The sequence below is a fragment of the Lactuca serriola genome, chromosome 6, assembly GCF_051521515.1.
Source record: "Lactuca serriola cultivar US96UC23 chromosome 6, Lser_US96UC23_V15, whole genome shotgun sequence".
NCBI classification, from domain to species: domain Eukaryota; kingdom Viridiplantae; phylum Streptophyta; class Magnoliopsida; order Asterales; family Asteraceae; genus Lactuca; species Lactuca serriola.
In genome coordinates this window covers 153,001,156-153,018,427 of record NC_136413.1, presented here as the reverse complement: position 1 = coordinate 153,018,427, position 17,272 = coordinate 153,001,156, and the positions used below count along the sequence as shown (strand labels likewise).

Sequence of the window (17,272 nt, the reverse complement as noted above, 5' to 3'; positions counted from 1 at the left end):
CAGGTGAGAAAACATATTCATATATGAATATAACGTGATAATTTAGTTTATGCATTTCATCAAACAGTTGGAGTGCATACAAGTTAACTTTTTTAAAAATATGATACTTTGACTATTTAAATCTTACAAAATAGTAGATTGGTAGAGAAATATATGAAAATTTTCAAACAAAAAATGATTTGAACTTTTTCTAACCTTAATTTCGATGTTTTATTTGATGATCGATGTTGAATAAATGATACGAATTGAATTTTTTATTGATTATCGATGATGTTGATCTAATGATGCTGGAAGTATAATTAATCATAGATGTTGAAGATATGCTCGTATTCAAGCAGAATTGAAGGTTGGATTGAAAAAGCAAAAAAACGAATTTTTGTTGTCAACTGTTGAATGCTGTTGATAAACGTGTTATTGACGAAGATCGATGATTGATTAAAACAGGATGACGTTGATCGATGATTTAATTGAAGAAATCTGGATGATTGTTGAAGGTTGGAGGAGAAATTTGGATGATAACGACCGATTAGAATGAATTTCAATTTTTATCTAATTCTCTACACTTACGTATTTATGATTGAAGGCTATTATATCATATTTACAAGTTTGTCACCGTGTCTTTTTATGCTTAGATTAAATGAGTGGCTGAGAATGATTCCCTCATTCTCAACCTTTTTTATTTTCTCAATTGAATCCATATATATATATATATATATATATATATATATATATATATATATATATATATATATATATATATATATATATATATATATATATAATGTTTTTCAGAATTTCTGTATCAAATCGAGATCATTTTCTGATTATCACACAATACTATTATTATAATTATATTTTTTGTAATAATATTTAAAATATTAGCTACTTACATTAGACAAAAAAATGGTTTCAACAAGAACAACGAATCTTATTATCACATAGGCTTTTGAGTGGTTTAATTTCAGGGGTAATTTTGAAAAAAAAAATGTTGGATAGAATCGAGTTGCTCCCCATTTGGTGGGTGATATATAGCTTTACTCTTATGTTTTGGTCATCTGATATGTAAATATTCCAGTTTTCTTGTATTTTCTATATTTTCACCTTAGCTTCTTGCTAATGGTAGTTTTATTTATACGAATGAATTGATGTTTCCAAAAATATCATCTATTTCAACCGGTCAACTTTTCTAAATTTCAAATATTTATATTTTATAAAGATCATATTTCATGTTAAAAACAAACAAACAAAACTTAAATGTATGATGGTTTACAAGGTTTGCTAATGGTGTTTCTAAAGACAATTGTTAGAAAATACTTTATCTCCGATTGTTTAAATAAATAAAACTAAAAATTATTTAGCTAAATCATATGGAATAGGTTAATCAGATATTTATTAATAAATGCTATTTTATGTATATAATGTCTTTAATTGTTTTATTAAAAAACAATATTATTTTAGCATTTATATCATTTTCTATAATCATATCTAAATTAGAACATCTTTAATCGTAGCATTTTTAAGCTTTGAATAATTTTTTGCATAACTTTTTACCATTAGAAATAATTTATAGAAATTTATATCATTAAAAAAGTAGTTGTCAAACTTTTCAAAATTATACAAATACCAATGATTAAAAAACACTATTGTAACATACTATTTCATAATTTTTATTTATTAATATATTAATATCAACTAATGTTATTTTCAAAGCTATAAGAAAAATCATACAAGAGTTTATAAAAGATATGAAAGACATTAGAAAGAACAAGATAAATTGGTTAACTTCAAAAAATACTTTTGCAAAAGTTAACCACATAAAGAGTTTATAACAATAGCTTTTTGATAAATAAAAGTTAATATAAAGCCGATATGACAAAAATAAATTTTTTTTTTTTTTTAAATTAACCATTAGAGATGCCCTTTAACTTATAACGAATTAAACAAAAAATGTTCCAAGTCAATCCATGTTGAGTGAACCCTCAGGTATGTAGGAAAAGATAGATTGCTATTATGTGGGATGACATTTTTGCTTTTTTAATAAAACATATGGAATGGAATTAAAAGTTTGTCTTTAGCCCATAGAATGACCGATTCCTTTAGACAGATAATTTAATGGAATTTAAAGAATTTCTATTCCGTTAATTTTTTTAACCAAATGCCATTTTTATTAGCAATTTACATTCCAATTCCTCCAAATTCTTTTAAATATGTGAACCAAACACACTCATAATGTTTAATCAAAATAAAAACAACACAAGAGAAAAATGCACATTTATCATTGCAAAAGCACAACCAATATAAAATGCCCAATTTTCGTAAATATAATTCTTTAAAATTAGCAAAACTGTTTAAACTCATAACGATTACACCTTCTCCTTACCACAAAATATTACAAGAGAAAAACCCATTAGTCACATAATTACAACCTGCACAAAGGTAACACAATCCATTTTAATTATAGGAACAAAACATGTTTATAATTTCATGAAATTAATTAAACTATAATTGTATTATGTAAAAGTAACTAGAAGATATTTTTTATTATAATCTTGTTTGGATTTTAATAAGCTTTTATTAAGGTTAAATTCTTAGTTTGTAAATAACAAACTCTATAATTAATAATAAATAATACATATAACAGTGCCAAAACTATACCTTGTATTTATATATATTATACAAAATCCATATGAACGTTGTCAAGCAAACAATATCATAAAGGGTCCATAAATGTTCCTAACTTTTTAATTGACACAGATGGCCCCTATGGTTACAATTTCTTACGTGGTTGGTCCCGACCAATGTAAAATGACCTTTATACCTTTTTTAGTATCTTTAATCTTTTTTTTTCATTTAATTAAAATTTATATTAGTATTATATTACAAAGATTTCAATTTCTTAGTTGTTGCTCCTTGACCCATGTAAAATGACTTCTATATCTTTTTTTTTAAACTACAATTTATATCTATAGTAAATAAGCACTAAATACAAGGGTCCCACCTCTTTTTTCCACCACCATTTACAACAAGAAGGTGTTGCATCAAGATTTCTTCCTCCCTTCATCTCTACCAACCTGAAACATGTAGCAAAACCCTAACATGTGACTTACGTAATTAATTTTTTTATAACTATAATAGCAATGTACTTAACAATCTTATATAATTTTTACCCATTATAGATATTTACTACATTTATCTATTGACAAGTACATTGCTATTATTACAAGAATTGTAAGTATGTTGTTATTACATGTAAAGAAATGTAAGCACGTTCTATTATGGTAAAAAAAATGTAACTACATTGCTATTATGGGTAACAAATTTAAGTACATCGTGTATATTGTAAAAAGAATAAATTACGGTTCTATTTCATGCAATTTGCTTAAAACAACCACAACAATATATAAGATTGATCAATTTTGGACAAAATACATATATACAAAGTACGTTGTTATTTCCTATAGTCAAGTGTCAAATAGTAAAGAATGCAAGTTTAAAAAGAAGCAAAAGATGAAGTATAAATAACCTGTTTTGTAAGAAAGTTGTCTCTGAAGTGGTTTGACATTAGGTGAATTGTGGAAAACAATGCCATCAAAAATGCATTTGCAAGGACAAATGCTGATAAATGATGCACGATAAAAATCACCAAAAGCGTTATCTCAAAAGACGATGAAATAGAGGATATGTTAAGAGCAATGGGAGATACGATACATAGTGAAGTCACTAGAACTGATAAAACAGGTAAAAAAAGTCGTATGGTGCTAGACATTCTTGGCAAATATCTGTACATGAAAAAAAAAAAAAAAAATACATCCATAAGAAACAAAAATAAAAATCTAAGATTCTAGAAAAAGAAATTGAGTTTATTTTTTATGTCTATGACATAACAGGCATCAGATTCTATCACAACAAACTACATTAAGTAAATACCTAAAATACCCGATAATGCATTCATACGAATGTCTCCTTACCTGTTAAGAAGCAAGCCAGAAGCAAGAGGTGAAATTACAATCTTCAAAATATTGGAAACCATTTGTTTGAGATCAACAGGCGATTTCTCTCCAATCAGCGAAAGCGTTATAAGTGGGGTGACAGAAACAGCAATAGCAGTAAATAATGACGTCACAACAATGCTTAGTGGAGCCATTGTGGGGTCCATTAGAAAAGTGGCATAGTTCGAGAGTTGGGCCCCACTGACGCAAGACGTTAGCATAATCCCAGCACCTAAACAAATTATCCGCATAAATAATAAAAAAAATTGACCCAACAGAATCGTAGGGTGTAGTTTTAGTCGCATTCTCTCGTGTGTGTAATTACAAGTATTCTTAGCATTTTGGTCTCTAATTACAATAATAAACAAACCAAAAAAGAAAAAGAAAAAGAAAGATGGTGACACTTACTTAAGGAAGTTGGAAAGCCACACATTGTCATGACCAATGTTCCAAAAAGATAACCAATGAATGGTTTTTGAACAAATTGAGCAAGATAACGTGCGAAAAAAGCTTGTGGTCTATTGAAAGCTTCAATAAAATCTTTTTCACTTGAATTAAGTCCGACTGCAAACATCAAGAAACATAAAGCCGGGGCATAATACCTGAAATTTGTTTTTTTGTTAAAAAAAAAAAAATTAAAACCAGAAGTGCATTTTTTTTTAAAAATGTCTAGTCAACTATAATAATAGCATAGTTCAGTCTATCAGAACCATAAGGCTACATTTGTTACACATGACAGACCCAAACTAGATGGGACCAGACTAGATTTCTAGGATTATTTTTGATGACGAGGATGAGAAGGGTATTCATGTCTTTTTCACATGGTCATGTCTTGTGTAAAAAATGGGGCCTAAAAGGACTAATATATTGGAAGTTGGAACAAAAGGAAGTATTATTTAACCTGCTATTGAAAGATGGTGGAAAGATAAGAACCAATATTGTACTAGCAAGAACTACTTGAGGCAATACAAAGTTGGCTTTCTTTAATACATCCACAAAAGATGTCTTGTGTTCAAGTCTCTGCCAAAGCATATATTGATGTCAATTAAATTAGCATGAAAAAAACAGATTTATTGAAAAAAAATTCATCCATGACATGGGTTTTTTTTAAAAAACAATCATTACATGAGTTTTGCATATATTAACATGGTTTTTTCAAAAAAATTAGGAGTCACACGTCTAAATATGTTTTAGGTCACGAATTAGATGTTTGGCGCACAAAATATTACTCGAATTCAATGAAATGTAAAAAAAAATGAGTAACAAGTTAGTACCTGAGGTGAAATTTGAGCATAATTTGGAGGTTCATGTTCATCCTGATCGATAATCCCATCAGAAAACTCTCCAGATACACGCCTATGAACCACTAATCTGGAACCCCAACCTACATATCATCAACAACAACCTTATGATCAAAATCCAATCGCTAAATGAGCTAGATCACGCAGAAGCATAGGAATCGGAATAATTACGTTTCAATTGAACATCAGAGTAGGATACAGAGAGGGTGTGTGGAGAGATTGGGAACTTGATGCGATTGTTTTCTGCGAATTAACAAGTTCAAAAGCATTCGGATATCAAAATCCACATAAAGTAATAACAGAATCTGGATAAATTAAACAGTGAAAGCGTTAGGTTACCTGAAGAAGATTTTCGCGGAAGAACACGAGATGGTTGATTAGACTGGTGATGATGATGATGAAGCTGAGCGACACTGCTCCTGAGAATCATTGTCGTGAATCACTATCAACTAGATTTTCTTTCCAAGTCTGAAATGGTCAAAATCCCAGATGGTTTATATGGTAAATTAGAACTTAAAAGGAAAAGGTGGGTCCACAGGCAACCTGACTTTCGTCTCCAAAGCTGACTTTCGTGCTATGAAACTTGACTACCGCGAAATGGTGGGTACACTGGCCAAACTTTTGTCATATTGGTGTTATAATTAAAAATAGACATTTAATGTCAAAAAATAAAAGTAAAAAAAAAAAATGATATTATTGTATTATACCTTTAGTTTATAAAAAAAATGAGAGATGATTTGTGAACATGGCTTCGTCTCATTGGCTATGGGTAATCTTTAAACTCATCGGCTTCCTGCTCAACTGACAAATTGAGACCCAAATTTTGATACAAGATATATATTTTATGTAGTTATTATTAAAAAATAGTATAATTTTTTTAGTTTGGGTTACAATAATATAAAATATGTTTACAAATATTTTTCTATACATAAAAAATAATTCTTTTAAGGATGTTGTAGTACCCAACGAGCATGCATACCCCAATATTTTGCTCCATCGCCTTTGCACATCATTACTTCTCTTTCTGATTTCTGTCTTCTCAATTAGATTAGTTGACTGCGATGATCTTTGTCTCCTTTCACCTCCATCAGTTTGGATCTTTGCTCCTCTCACTTCTGACTACTAAAAGTTTGTTTTGTTGTAAAAAGAATAGAACTTTTAAAAATCTAATTAAAAAATAAAAAACAATAAAATATTATATAACTTCAATGTTTTTGATATTTATTTTTAATTGATATAACTTTTTCATCATGCATTAGAATTTTTTTTTTTTATCAAATCAAATGAATAGAAAGCCTAAAAGAAATCTAATATCTAATATCTAATATTTATATTACTAAAGAGAAACTTTGGTCGGCTATATTACTTTAAAACTTTCACATCCTTTTAAATTTTTAATAAACTCTTGTAACATTTTAAATTTCTCATTACTTTTCATATGGAATCGATCAACCGAGTTGAAAAATCATTAATAAATGTTATTGGTCTATACAATTTCTTTTAACGTTTCTATTAAAAAAAACTATATTACATTTGCATTTAGATTAGGAGTATTTTAAATGAACCCCATGTGTATCGGTATAGAGTTTGCATTTAGATTAGGATAGTAACATGATACATATCATCAATTAAATGGGTAGCAAGATTTATAGGATTAAAAGATAGGAAGATATTTAATTTCTCTTTATAAAAAGCCTTTCTGACCACACTTAATGAACTCCAACATATTAATTTTTTATAGGGTTTGCCTATTTTGGCTTTTATAACTTATAACTATTTATTTTACATTATAATTATGCTTAGACATTAAAATATATTTGCTATTTTTTATTATTCAATTTATTTAACTAAATATACAGAACAGATTTGAAAATATTTTATAAAAATTTATAAAAACCTAACCGTCAAACTTTTCAAAATTATACAAATACCAATGATTAAAAAACATTGTTATAACATACTATTTTACTGTTTTTTTTATTAATTAATATATTAATATCAACTAATGTTATTTTTCAAAACCTCCTCCAAGACTTCAAAAATAAAAACCGTATGAAAAGAGTTTATAAAACACACAGATAATAAAGACAAATCGGTAAAAAAAGCTTTTGCAAAAGTTAACCACTAAATAGAGTTTATAATAATAATAACTCTTTAATAAACAAAGGTTAATATAAAACTCATATGACATAACATAAGTAATAGATCTTTGAAAAAAAAAATAACAATTAAAGATGCCCTTTTAACTTATAACGAATTGAACAAAAAATGTTCCAAGTAGGTTGCTATTATGTGTTAAGTAATATAAATACATTTTCCTAAGAGTCAACTACCATCCGTGTACAAGAATTTACCATTTCGCCCCTCCCACTTTTCCCAAATTGCCCCCGAAGCTGTTCATTAACCCAAACCGCTAACGAAACCGCATGATCCCTTATAAAAGAATTAGCGGGCGGGCATTTCAACATATCAATCAAACCCCGATTAAACTGTAACAAGCTGACCGAAGGACTGCCCGAACCTTTTTCCCTAAAATACCAAACAACCTTAAAAACATGTTCACACAAATTACCCTTTTGCCCCCACCCACAACTACAAATACCAAACTCCGTCCCCGGGTTCCACACAACATGAGCTATTTCTCGGTCTTTTTGGTCAACAACTTTGACCGTTTGACCTTCGGTCAAAACATCAGTGTCTGGGATTGCCCGTGATTTGCGCCACGCGGTTAAACCGCTTGTCCATTCATCTTTCCAGTAGCGTGAAAAGTCGTCTTTGCCCTCGTATTCATCGAGCCAAAAGTAGGCTTGGATTTTGGTAGCGAGTTTATCGAGTAACCAATCGACCCGTTTATAGATAAACGGGTCGGGTTCGTTTAGTAAACGGATCTTTAATTGGTTATGATGGAATTCGAGAGCTGATGATGTTTCTTGGCTGGAAACGAGTAGGGTTTTGAAGGCATCGATCCAAGGGCCTAATTGGAACAAAAATTAAAGATTAAATTAAACACAATAAATAACAAAAATACTTTTTTTTTAAATGTAATTTTGCTTATATAAATGATTAATCGACACTTACCCATTCTAGGGCACCAAATTGCCTTGAAGTAATCCATGAAATCTCTACATTCCTTAAAATCTTCCATAAACTTATCAAAAGATTCAACGTTTCCACATCCTTTACACATCTCTTTGACTATTTGACCAAGCGTTTTTGACAATTTTGCCCTTGTCTCCATATCCAAACACCTCTTCATTAAATTCTTATGCCACGCATGTCGAACCCTCCAAAATGAAATCAACACAGAGCATTGAAACACTTCCCTGATATCATCAAATCCAAAATTTAATATCTTTTTTTTTTAAAAACATTCGCATATTTTATTATTAATTAATAGTCAAACCTTATAGTGCGTATATCAAACAAAGGATCATCGATTATAAATCCAGCTAATTTCCACGTTGGATCTTTAGTCCTTACTCTATTAAAAAGAGCCCTCATCCATTTATGAGTATCAATTGATCTTGAAAAAACCGGCGTTATTATCCATGCTACAGGTATTGCTTTATTCTCTGAGTTGAACACAACTAAACTTTGGATTGGACACTGCATTAAGTTTATTTAAAAAAAAAATTATATATTTCATAAAAATTTATATTTTATAAAACAATTAGACATACCTTTAGTTTATTAACACCAAAACTCGAATCAAAACCAAGTAAACGTCCATTACCAAAACGAATCATTTGTTGCAATTGCCACTCAGTTTGAATCCCTAAACAAAACGGATCATTATCCGAATAATCCTCATAAAAAAACACATGATTTTGATTTCTCTCAACCCATAACCCAATGCTGACGTCATCATCTTCATCAAGTTCAAAATTCGATCTTCTAATATTCCTTTCTTGAATCCTCACATACCTATGTGTCAAAAGATCATCTCTATTACAAACACCTCCTTGTTTTTCAACAGATTCATTGTGTCTTTGCATGATTGTTTCAACCGGGATGCCTACGTGGAGCAAAGAAAGGACACGTAGGCGGAGGTCTTCTGAGATGAATGGCGCATACATGGCACGTGTCCCCACAGATTTCTTGTCTTGTGGGCCATGACATGGAAGGCCTTTTTTGTCCACGTGTTTGTCTTGGTTGTAGATGATTAAGGCTACAGATGGCTCTGCTATTAGACGTTTCACTATGAAGTGACATGTGCAGCCCCGTTTTGTGTTGGGTCGACCCGCGGATTTCTTTTTTGGTATGTATGTGCTTCTACTTGGTCTTACTACTCCCCCTTTTCTATGATCATCTGGCCCAAATGAACACCAATACCTAGAAAATATCATCTGACTAAATGACCATTTTACCCTTACAAAAATGAATCAATTTTAAGAGGAGAAACTTACAGAATGTATTCAAGAATGCCATCGACTTTAGGTTTGTAGGGCATTTTTGGAGGGCGTCTTCTTCTAGCTTCTACATGAAATCTTGTGGGGCAATCTTTGTTGTTGGATTCACCACGAACAAAGTCATCAACTCTAGCAAAGGGCACAAGGGCAAGTCTGTCCATATTGTCACGATGACCTTCTATCTTTGACCATATAAGGTCAAATGCTGAGAATTCTAAAGTTGGAGGGTTTTGAACAGGGAGTGATAAAATCTCATCCCATCTTGCCATCTATATCAGAAAAAAAAGAGAATGAAAACAGGTGTTTGATTTGTTTAGCTTTGGGTATGTGTTTTCTTCACAGAATCCGTATAAAACATCAATGGATTGAAGGGATAGGTTTGTACTAACACTTATAGTGTAGAATCCATTATTATAATTGTAACTGTGGGTGCTTATGCTACCTTTTATTCTTTAACCTGTTATGTTATATAATATCGTTTACAGTTGACAAAATAACCTAATCATAGCGCCTGGAACAGCAGCAACAACAACAACAGCATGAATATCTAGAATCAAACCTAATTTCCGTTTCTGCGCTTGAATGCTTGTTTTCGGGGTTGAAATTTGTTTTGACATTTGGAGATGGATTCTATTTGAATTAACCGACAACATGGAAATGAATTAGGGTTTAATTGCTTACCTTGTTGATTGAGAGAGGCAGTTGCGTTGTGGACGAAAGAACAGGTATCAGTGACGTATGCGATGTGTGGAGAAGAAGCAGGAGTGATGGATTTGTAGGATAATCGACGGCGACAACAGGGGTTTTGTAGAGATTAGAGAAGAGGGTTTATTAATGGCATGAGATTTTTTCAATTATTTTGGAGTCTAGTACTTTTAGATTATTTCAATTACAGTATTTAAATATTTTGCAGTTTCGTATTTTTTCAATCGGACGGACAATATATACAAAGAAACATAGAAAAGCAAAATGAAGATTTTTTTAGTAAATTACATTAATGGTCCCTATGGTTTAGTGTAATTTGCGGATTTGGTTCCTAACCTTTTTTTTAACTCGAAAGGTCCTTATTGTTTGTTTTTGCGCGCTTGGTCCCTATCTTACCTAAAAAGACTATTTTAGCCTTGATTTTTAATTTATATTAAATAAACACACTCCCAAACCCACCCCTCACCTTAGCATATCTACCCCAACATTTTTTATATTTAAATAATAGTCTTTTTAAGTAAGACAAGGACCAAACGCGTAACAAAAATAAACAGTGAGGACCAAGTGCATAACAAAAACAAACAGTAGAGACCTTCCGAGTTAAAAAAAATAAGTTAGGGACCAAACGCGTAAATTATCTCAAACCATATGGACTATTCGTGTAATTTACTCTTTTTTTTCCTATCATATAGACAATACTTTTGGGTTTTTAGGTTTACGTTTTTTTGTTAAAAAAGTTCCATTTAAAAAACTTTGGGAAAATCTAGAAGGGTAACTAACTATTGAGTTTGTTTTTATTTAGTCATTTTTTTTTATACTTAATATACTATCGAACTTGTTTTTTGTGTTCACCATAACCCTTTTGACCGACTATTAGTTGGTCAAAGCATTATGGTGAACACAAACAACAAGTCTGATGATATATTGGGTAAAAAAATGACCAAATGAGAACAAACCCAATAGTTAGTTACCCTCTAGAGTCATTTTCCTTTTACTCATTTACAAAAAATCTCACGTCATCTCCTACTCATATTAATGACTTTATGAGATTCATCTTGCTTCTTTTCAAAACATAACTCACGAAAGAACATTATTCATACATGTAGAACTTTGTAATGCACTTGAATATTTATTAGGGGAATCTTGATTAAGCAAGTGCATTTCATGACTACATTTACATTTTCAATCAAATGATTTATCGTATCATGGATTCTAGACAAGTCTACAAACGAGTGGAATCACAAGTGCTGTGATTTTTAGTTTATTTGGATTTAAGATTGAATTCATGGGATAAGATACAACTTCAATATGTACAAGATTATGCAACTTTTGTAGACACATCATGTAACACTTAAAAGTGGTATGTTCATATTTAACCCTTTTTAATTAAAAGCATTGCACTTTTGGTTCTTTTGGCTAGTACGTGGGGCGTACTAGCTGAAGTCTGATCGCAGGCATCGACCACGTATGTTGGCTAGGGGTAAACCCTAATTGTTAGGGTTTGTGCCCTATTTAAGCAACATTAACCCACCTCTTGGACATTTTAGACGAGCCTCCACATCCTCAAACTATAATTTTGTCCATTATCCTTTGTGTGGTGCTTTTGAGCTTTTGTGAAGCATTTTTTAGTGTATTTTGTGCATCTTGAAGAGGAAGGAGAAGATTGAAGACTCATCCTTTGGAGAGGAGCTTAGAGATCCAACTTTAGCATCTCCATTTCGTGGCTTTTGAGGTATAAGGTCCATAGCTTGTCAACTCATTTCATAGATCTGTTCATTAGCTTGTTTTAGCTATTTTGGTCCATTTTGGTTGGTTCTTATGTGCTAAGGTCATTTATGGAGTTTAGCCTTTTAGATATGGACATATTAAGGGTTCCTTAAGCATAAAGATGCAAACTTTATGGTGTTTGTGGACTCATGCATGTGTTAAGTCATTTGTTAAGCTCTTTTGAGCTCTAGAGCCCCATTAAGCCATGCATGCACGTAAAGTTGCAAAATTTACGTGATAAGTCATCTTTTAGGTCAATATTTAAGAGTATGGGGTAGGGGTTGAATGGATTAAGCACTTTCTAATGAGGGTTAGCCAACTGGGGAGTACGTTGGGTGTACAAGTTGTATGTTGCGCGTACTAGGGTACTCAGCAGACGTGCTTCGGAAGTTTGGGCTTCTCGGCTTTGGGCCATGTTTGGACGCTATGTGATTAGGGCCTTGTTGGGCCATCAGGTCTATTTGGGGCTAATGCTTTTATTTTGGGTTCACTTGGTTGAAGGCCTACGAAGGTACTTGGGTCCAATTTGGAAAATTGGGCCATATTTGGGCTTTGGATGATTATTTTGCAATTCGGGCTTTTTGGACAGTTAGATTGGGCCTTGGTCTTGGGCAAAGTTAGGTAAAGGGTAAAAAGGTCTTTTACCCTAGTTTGGAAGTGTGAGTCGAGATCCAATTATTAATTGGATGTTATTTTGTGATTGATAGCGCGTGGATTTTAGCGGGCCAACAGCCAAAGATTTATCTGTGAGATTCAGCAGTCTGAGGTGAGTCTTCCTCACTGTGTTTAGCGGGTTGAAGGAACCAATATCGATCCATGGTTTGTCATATTAGGGTGCTAGATGTCTATGTGACTCTTGCATGTGTATGTATGCTTAGTGGGCGGGGCCCAATGGGTAATATGTATGTCATTACTTGTTATACTTGTATGTTTGTATGTTGGGCGGGGCCCATTGTGAGAGTTAGGGCAAGACCCATTATATTCAGTGGGCGGGGCCTATTATGCAAGTTAGGGCGGGGTCCGTTACACTCATCGGGCGGGGCCCGTTATATGTTTGATATGTGTGGTATGTGGTATTTGGGGGAAACTCACTAAGTTTCGTGCTTATGGTTTTCAGTTTATGTTTCAAGTACTTTTGGTCCAAAAGGGAAGAGCTCGGGGTGATTGCAGTGCACACACGATATAGTTCCGCATTTTCATGGTAACTCTGATAATTTGTGATGTTTGATACATTTGATCCTTTGGAGATTTATGTTGATGTTTTGGGATAGTGTTTTATTAATTGAAAAATAAAATTTTTGGGTCTTATTTTTGGGACGTTACACATCACCATAATATACTTTGAGATAAACGTTTATGTTGATAAATATACCTCTCACACACAGTCATATCACAGTAAGCATAACATAGACCATGTTTTAACGAAGCTACCCCTCCGAAACGCTCTTCATGTACGTTATGGCCTAAGAAGGTTGCAGTCTTTGATACTTTTGCAACTTTAATTTCATTTAACTTTTTTGGGAAAATGACTTGGAAAGGTAACCAACTGTTGAGTTTTTTCTCATTTGGTCCATTTCCTTTTTTTTTTTTTTGTATCTAATATACCATCGAACTTGTTATTTGTGTTCACCATAACTCGATTAAGAGGCTAAAAAACTTCAACCAGATGCTTTGAATCCGAACGATTCACGATCCATAGCCAACATCTTTACGAGATCATTAAGAACCCAAAGACCCTAAGTTAGGATTACCATAACTAGTGAGTGATATGAACTTATGGATTCAATATGTATAAATGTGTTAAGGCGGTTAAGCTTCATTCGGGGTTTTGGATAAGCAAAAGCAAGTACAAGTTGGGACTATACTAAAGCTTTGGAATGCTCAAATCAAAGTCCTTTTAAGATACATTATACACATGTCCAAGTCGGGACTTCACTAAATTAATGACATGACCAAGTAGTTGGGGCAACCTAAAAAACATGGGTATGTTCAAGTCAACACTATAGAGTTTGGAACTTGTTGAAGTAGTGAAACAACGGGAGAAAACATAGGGAGATGAAAATTAAAACGTCCATCTACCATCATTAGTACTTTTCTTGGCTGTTTATACTGTTCGCATTATTTTATACACTATAGATTATAGTATATTTGGTCCATCCGGTAGTTAACACAATTTCTTTCCATAAATTATTAAATAATTTGTTGCGAATAATAAACTATGTCTCGTGAGTTGTTATCAAGGTTCATTAAGTGTAAATTTTGTGAGGGTTGCATCAGAATAACAAATATAAATACGAGATTTAACACTAAATCTGAACGTATCAACTAAAAACAAGACTCCTGATAGATTAATGAATCTAAAAATAAGATTTAACACTAAATCCTAACAACATTCGCATTTTTCCACTTAACAATACTGATTTATTGATTTATGCCGGATAATCTTGAAATAGTATAATTTTTTCGTAATAACACACATATCATTTTATTATACTCCCGAAAAAGATGGTCTCTAAAATGTATTTGTTTGATGTAATTTATCTCCGATTATTTAAATAACAAATGGGTTCATCCAATTATTAAAAATACATGATACATGATTGATAATATAATAAACTATTTTTAAAGCAGACGTAAAAAACACCGAGAAAAAAAAAAGTAAATCATTTTATTATTGATTACATAATAAAAAGACTTCCGAAAACAAACATTCGCGTAGGAAAATGATTAGAAAAATATCGTTAATTATTAGGAATGCTGCCATAACATTATTAGCATGAAACAATAAGGATTCCGCCATTAAAATACCACAAAAACATCTCTTCGAATCCACGCTTCCTTCCAATTTCCTTCCTTTTCTCCTTCACCATCACCCATTCCATTTGATTCTTCCGGATTTCTCTCATTTCTCTCTTCCGATCGACAACATATTCTTACGGCTACTCCAAACCCTCCGATTTAGGGTTGTTTTTGTTCGATTCGATTCGATTTGATTTTGATTTGATATCACTATCAATCGGAATGTCGCATGAAAACAATGCTGGAGTCGCCCGGTTGAAGATCGGGTTTGATGACCACAAGCCTGATTACGTAATCATGACGGAACCGGAAGGATTAGATGACGACCGCCTCGGCGGCGGTGGCGGTATGGCTCCGTCGCCTTCTTCTCCCTCCGGGGACTGCACTAGTATCTGGTGGTCATTTTGGTGGTGGGGAAAACTCGTTTTTCTTGTCATATTCTTAGCTATTTTAGGGATTTGTTTCTTCGCATGGATCGGACCCTTTCTAATGGATAAGGTACGTTGATCTATCTACAATCTATTACACTGTTCATCCCAATTACATTCAAACTTCTTACAAATCGACAATATCTTTCACATTTCTGGATCATAAGACTACAATCACTAAACATACTACCAAAATTCTTCTATTTCAGGAGGTTATCCCGATTTTAAACTGGGAAACCGAGACATTCAGCAAACCAGTATTAGCAATTTTAATATTCGGCTCAGTGGCACTATTCCCTAGCTTATTCATACCATCTACACCATCAATGTGGGTTGCAGGAATGAGCTTCGGTTATGGTTTGGGGTTTCTGTTGATAATCAGTGGAGTTACTATAGGCGTATCACTTCCTTACTTCCTTGGTTCCTTATTTTATCGCAGGATTCAAGTAAGTAATCCCCAAATCAACTGAATCATCTTCTACATCCTTCTATTTCAGCTCATTAGGGTTTGTTTTTACTTTTTATCCAGTCGTGGTTAGAAAGATACCCAAAAAAAGCTTCGATTATAAAATTAGCTGGTGAAGGAGATTGGTATGATCAGTTTAGAGCTGTGATGCTATTAAGAATATCTCCTTTTCCATATGCTCTTTACAATTACTGTGCAGTGGCAACTGATGTTAAATTTGTTCCTTATTTGTTTGGAACTTTGGTGGGAATGGTGCCTGAAATTTTTGTTGCAATCTACACGTAAGATTCGTCTGAATATATTGAATTATAATTACTAAAACTATAACTAAAAAAAGATCCAATTTTTGTGTTTGTTTCTTTAGGGGTATAATGATAAGAACTTTAGCGGATGCTTCAAAAGATCAAAGATCACTTTCGATTCTTCAAGTTGTATTCACAGTTGGGGGGTTTCTTTTAACAATTGCCACAACTATAATAGTTACAGTTTATGCCAAAAAACGACTCAGTGAGTTGCGACAAGAGGAAGAACAATTGTCATTGCTACAATAGTAGTTATTTCAGAGTTTTTTTTTTGAACAGATTTGAATTGATTTGCTTGTATATTTGTTATTTCTACCTTACAAGAATTGTATATAATTTGTTTCTCATGCTTTAAATGGTTTGACATATGTTGATTCGTTTTTGTGTGTTGTGTGGAAAGTTTTCTCGAAGTTGACATGACTATTGACTAGACAAAAGCATAATATGATATGCATTTGACTTGATGACATTCATGTAAATGGTACAAAAGTTGTAGTTTTGTAAAATTAGAAAAAAAAAAGTGGAAATGTGGAATAAAGTGAGACAAGAAGTTTGCTCTTATCTCTTGTCATTCGGTAACATATTAATGTCTACAATCTCATATTCATATATAAAAAGATATTAACTAAACCAACTTTTAGGAAGAGGTAACAAAAATGATCTATGAAACATGAGTGATTCATTTTAGACTAACTTCATGTCACATTAAAAGAGATTTTTAAACGAAAAAATACATAAAGTACATTCATTCATTTCGGACTAACTTTATGTTACACTAAAATATATTTTCAGACGAAAAAAAACATCAAGTACATTCCAGATGGCAAACTAGGAAAAAAAACTATTCTGGATTTTCTCGAACAAGTCTGAAATTCTATGAACAGTTCTAAAATTTAGAGAAGATACTCTGTTTTTTCTACTCAAATCTATCAAAATTCTAAATACTAATGGAAAGTAGATACTATAAAAGAAATTAAAATGTGATATTTGATTAAAAAATGGTGATAGTTGACACTTCAATGTAACCATTTTGGATATGAGCAGCCAAATATTTTGATTTTTTTAAGGGTTCAAGTTTGAAGAAAAATACATATTATATATTTTTA

At 32.1% G+C, this 17,272-nt stretch overlaps 3 protein-coding genes across 4 annotated transcripts; 1 reads left to right on the top strand and 2 right to left on the bottom strand.

Moving 5' to 3' along the window:
• Positions 1 to 2,243: 2,243 nt before the first annotated feature.
• Positions 2,244 to 5,806, bottom strand: LOC145057107 (putative sodium/metabolite cotransporter BASS6, chloroplastic). Of its 2 annotated transcripts, XM_079004880.1 has the most exons (9): positions 5,630 to 5,800; positions 5,462 to 5,533; positions 5,264 to 5,373; positions 4,891 to 5,009; positions 4,398 to 4,591; positions 3,969 to 4,221; positions 3,524 to 3,779; positions 2,999 to 3,071; positions 2,244 to 2,426 (listed from the first exon to the last, which is right to left on the bottom strand). In XM_079004880.1, the coding sequence occupies exons 1-8, from the start codon at positions 5,718 to 5,720 to the stop codon at positions 3,039 to 3,041; spliced, it is 1,128 nt and encodes a 375-aa protein (XP_078861006.1). In that variant the 5' UTR covers positions 5,721 to 5,800; the 3' UTR covers positions 2,244 to 2,426; positions 2,999 to 3,038. The 2 variants fall into 2 exon arrangements, with proteins under 2 accessions (XP_078861006.1, XP_078861007.1); XM_079004881.1 differs by lacking the exon at positions 3,524 to 3,779 and having other exon boundaries at positions 5,630 to 5,806.
• Positions 5,807 to 7,512: 1,706 nt separating this feature from the next.
• Positions 7,513 to 10,579, bottom strand: LOC145057106 (uncharacterized). Its single transcript, XM_079004879.1, has 6 exons — positions 10,381 to 10,579; positions 9,697 to 9,968; positions 8,971 to 9,622; positions 8,694 to 8,896; positions 8,369 to 8,613; positions 7,513 to 8,264 (listed from the first exon to the last, which is right to left on the bottom strand). The coding sequence occupies exons 2-6, from the start codon at positions 9,966 to 9,968 to the stop codon at positions 7,609 to 7,611; spliced, it is 2,028 nt and encodes a 675-aa protein (XP_078861005.1). The 5' UTR covers positions 10,381 to 10,579; the 3' UTR covers positions 7,513 to 7,608.
• A 4,315-nt stretch (positions 10,580 to 14,894) lies between these two features.
• LOC145057105 (uncharacterized) lies at positions 14,895 to 16,544 on the top strand. Its single transcript, XM_079004877.1, has 4 exons — positions 14,895 to 15,468; positions 15,608 to 15,844; positions 15,928 to 16,145; positions 16,229 to 16,544. The coding sequence occupies exons 1-4, from the start codon at positions 15,193 to 15,195 to the stop codon at positions 16,413 to 16,415; spliced, it is 918 nt and encodes a 305-aa protein (XP_078861003.1). The 5' UTR covers positions 14,895 to 15,192; the 3' UTR covers positions 16,416 to 16,544.
• Positions 16,545 to 17,272: the final 728 nt, after the last annotated feature.

Excerpts from the sequence above, each read along its gene's own strand:
- LOC145057107 (XM_079004880.1), bottom strand. The coding sequence starts at position 5,720 with ATGATTCTCAGGAGCAGTGTCGCTCAGCTTCATCATCATCATCACCAG. Across the intron at positions 5,010-5,263 it reads ATGCTCAAATTTCACCTCAG|AGACTTGAACACAAGACATC; the intron begins GTACTAACTTGT and ends ATGCTTTGGCAG. Across the intron at positions 4,222-4,397 it reads TGGCTTTCCAACTTCCTTAA|GTGCTGGGATTATGCTAACG; the intron begins GTAAGTGTCACC and ends TAATTTGTTTAG.
- LOC145057106 (XM_079004879.1), bottom strand. The coding sequence starts at position 9,968 with ATGGCAAGATGGGATGAGATTTTATCACTCCCTGTTCAAAACCCTCCA. Across the intron at positions 9,623-9,696 it reads GGCATTCTTGAATACATTCT|GTATTGGTGTTCATTTGGGC; the intron begins GTAAGTTTCTCC and ends GATATTTTCTAG. Across the intron at positions 8,265-8,368 it reads AATTTGGTGCCCTAGAATGG|GCCCTTGGATCGATGCCTTC; the intron begins GTAAGTGTCGAT and ends TGTTCCAATTAG.
- LOC145057105 (XM_079004877.1), top strand. The coding sequence starts at position 15,193 with ATGTCGCATGAAAACAATGCTGGAGTCGCCCGGTTGAAGATCGGGTTT. Across the intron at positions 15,469-15,607 it reads GACCCTTTCTAATGGATAAG|GAGGTTATCCCGATTTTAAA; the intron begins GTACGTTGATCT and ends CTTCTATTTCAG. Across the intron at positions 15,845-15,927 it reads TATTTTATCGCAGGATTCAA|TCGTGGTTAGAAAGATACCC; the intron begins GTAAGTAATCCC and ends CTTTTTATCCAG.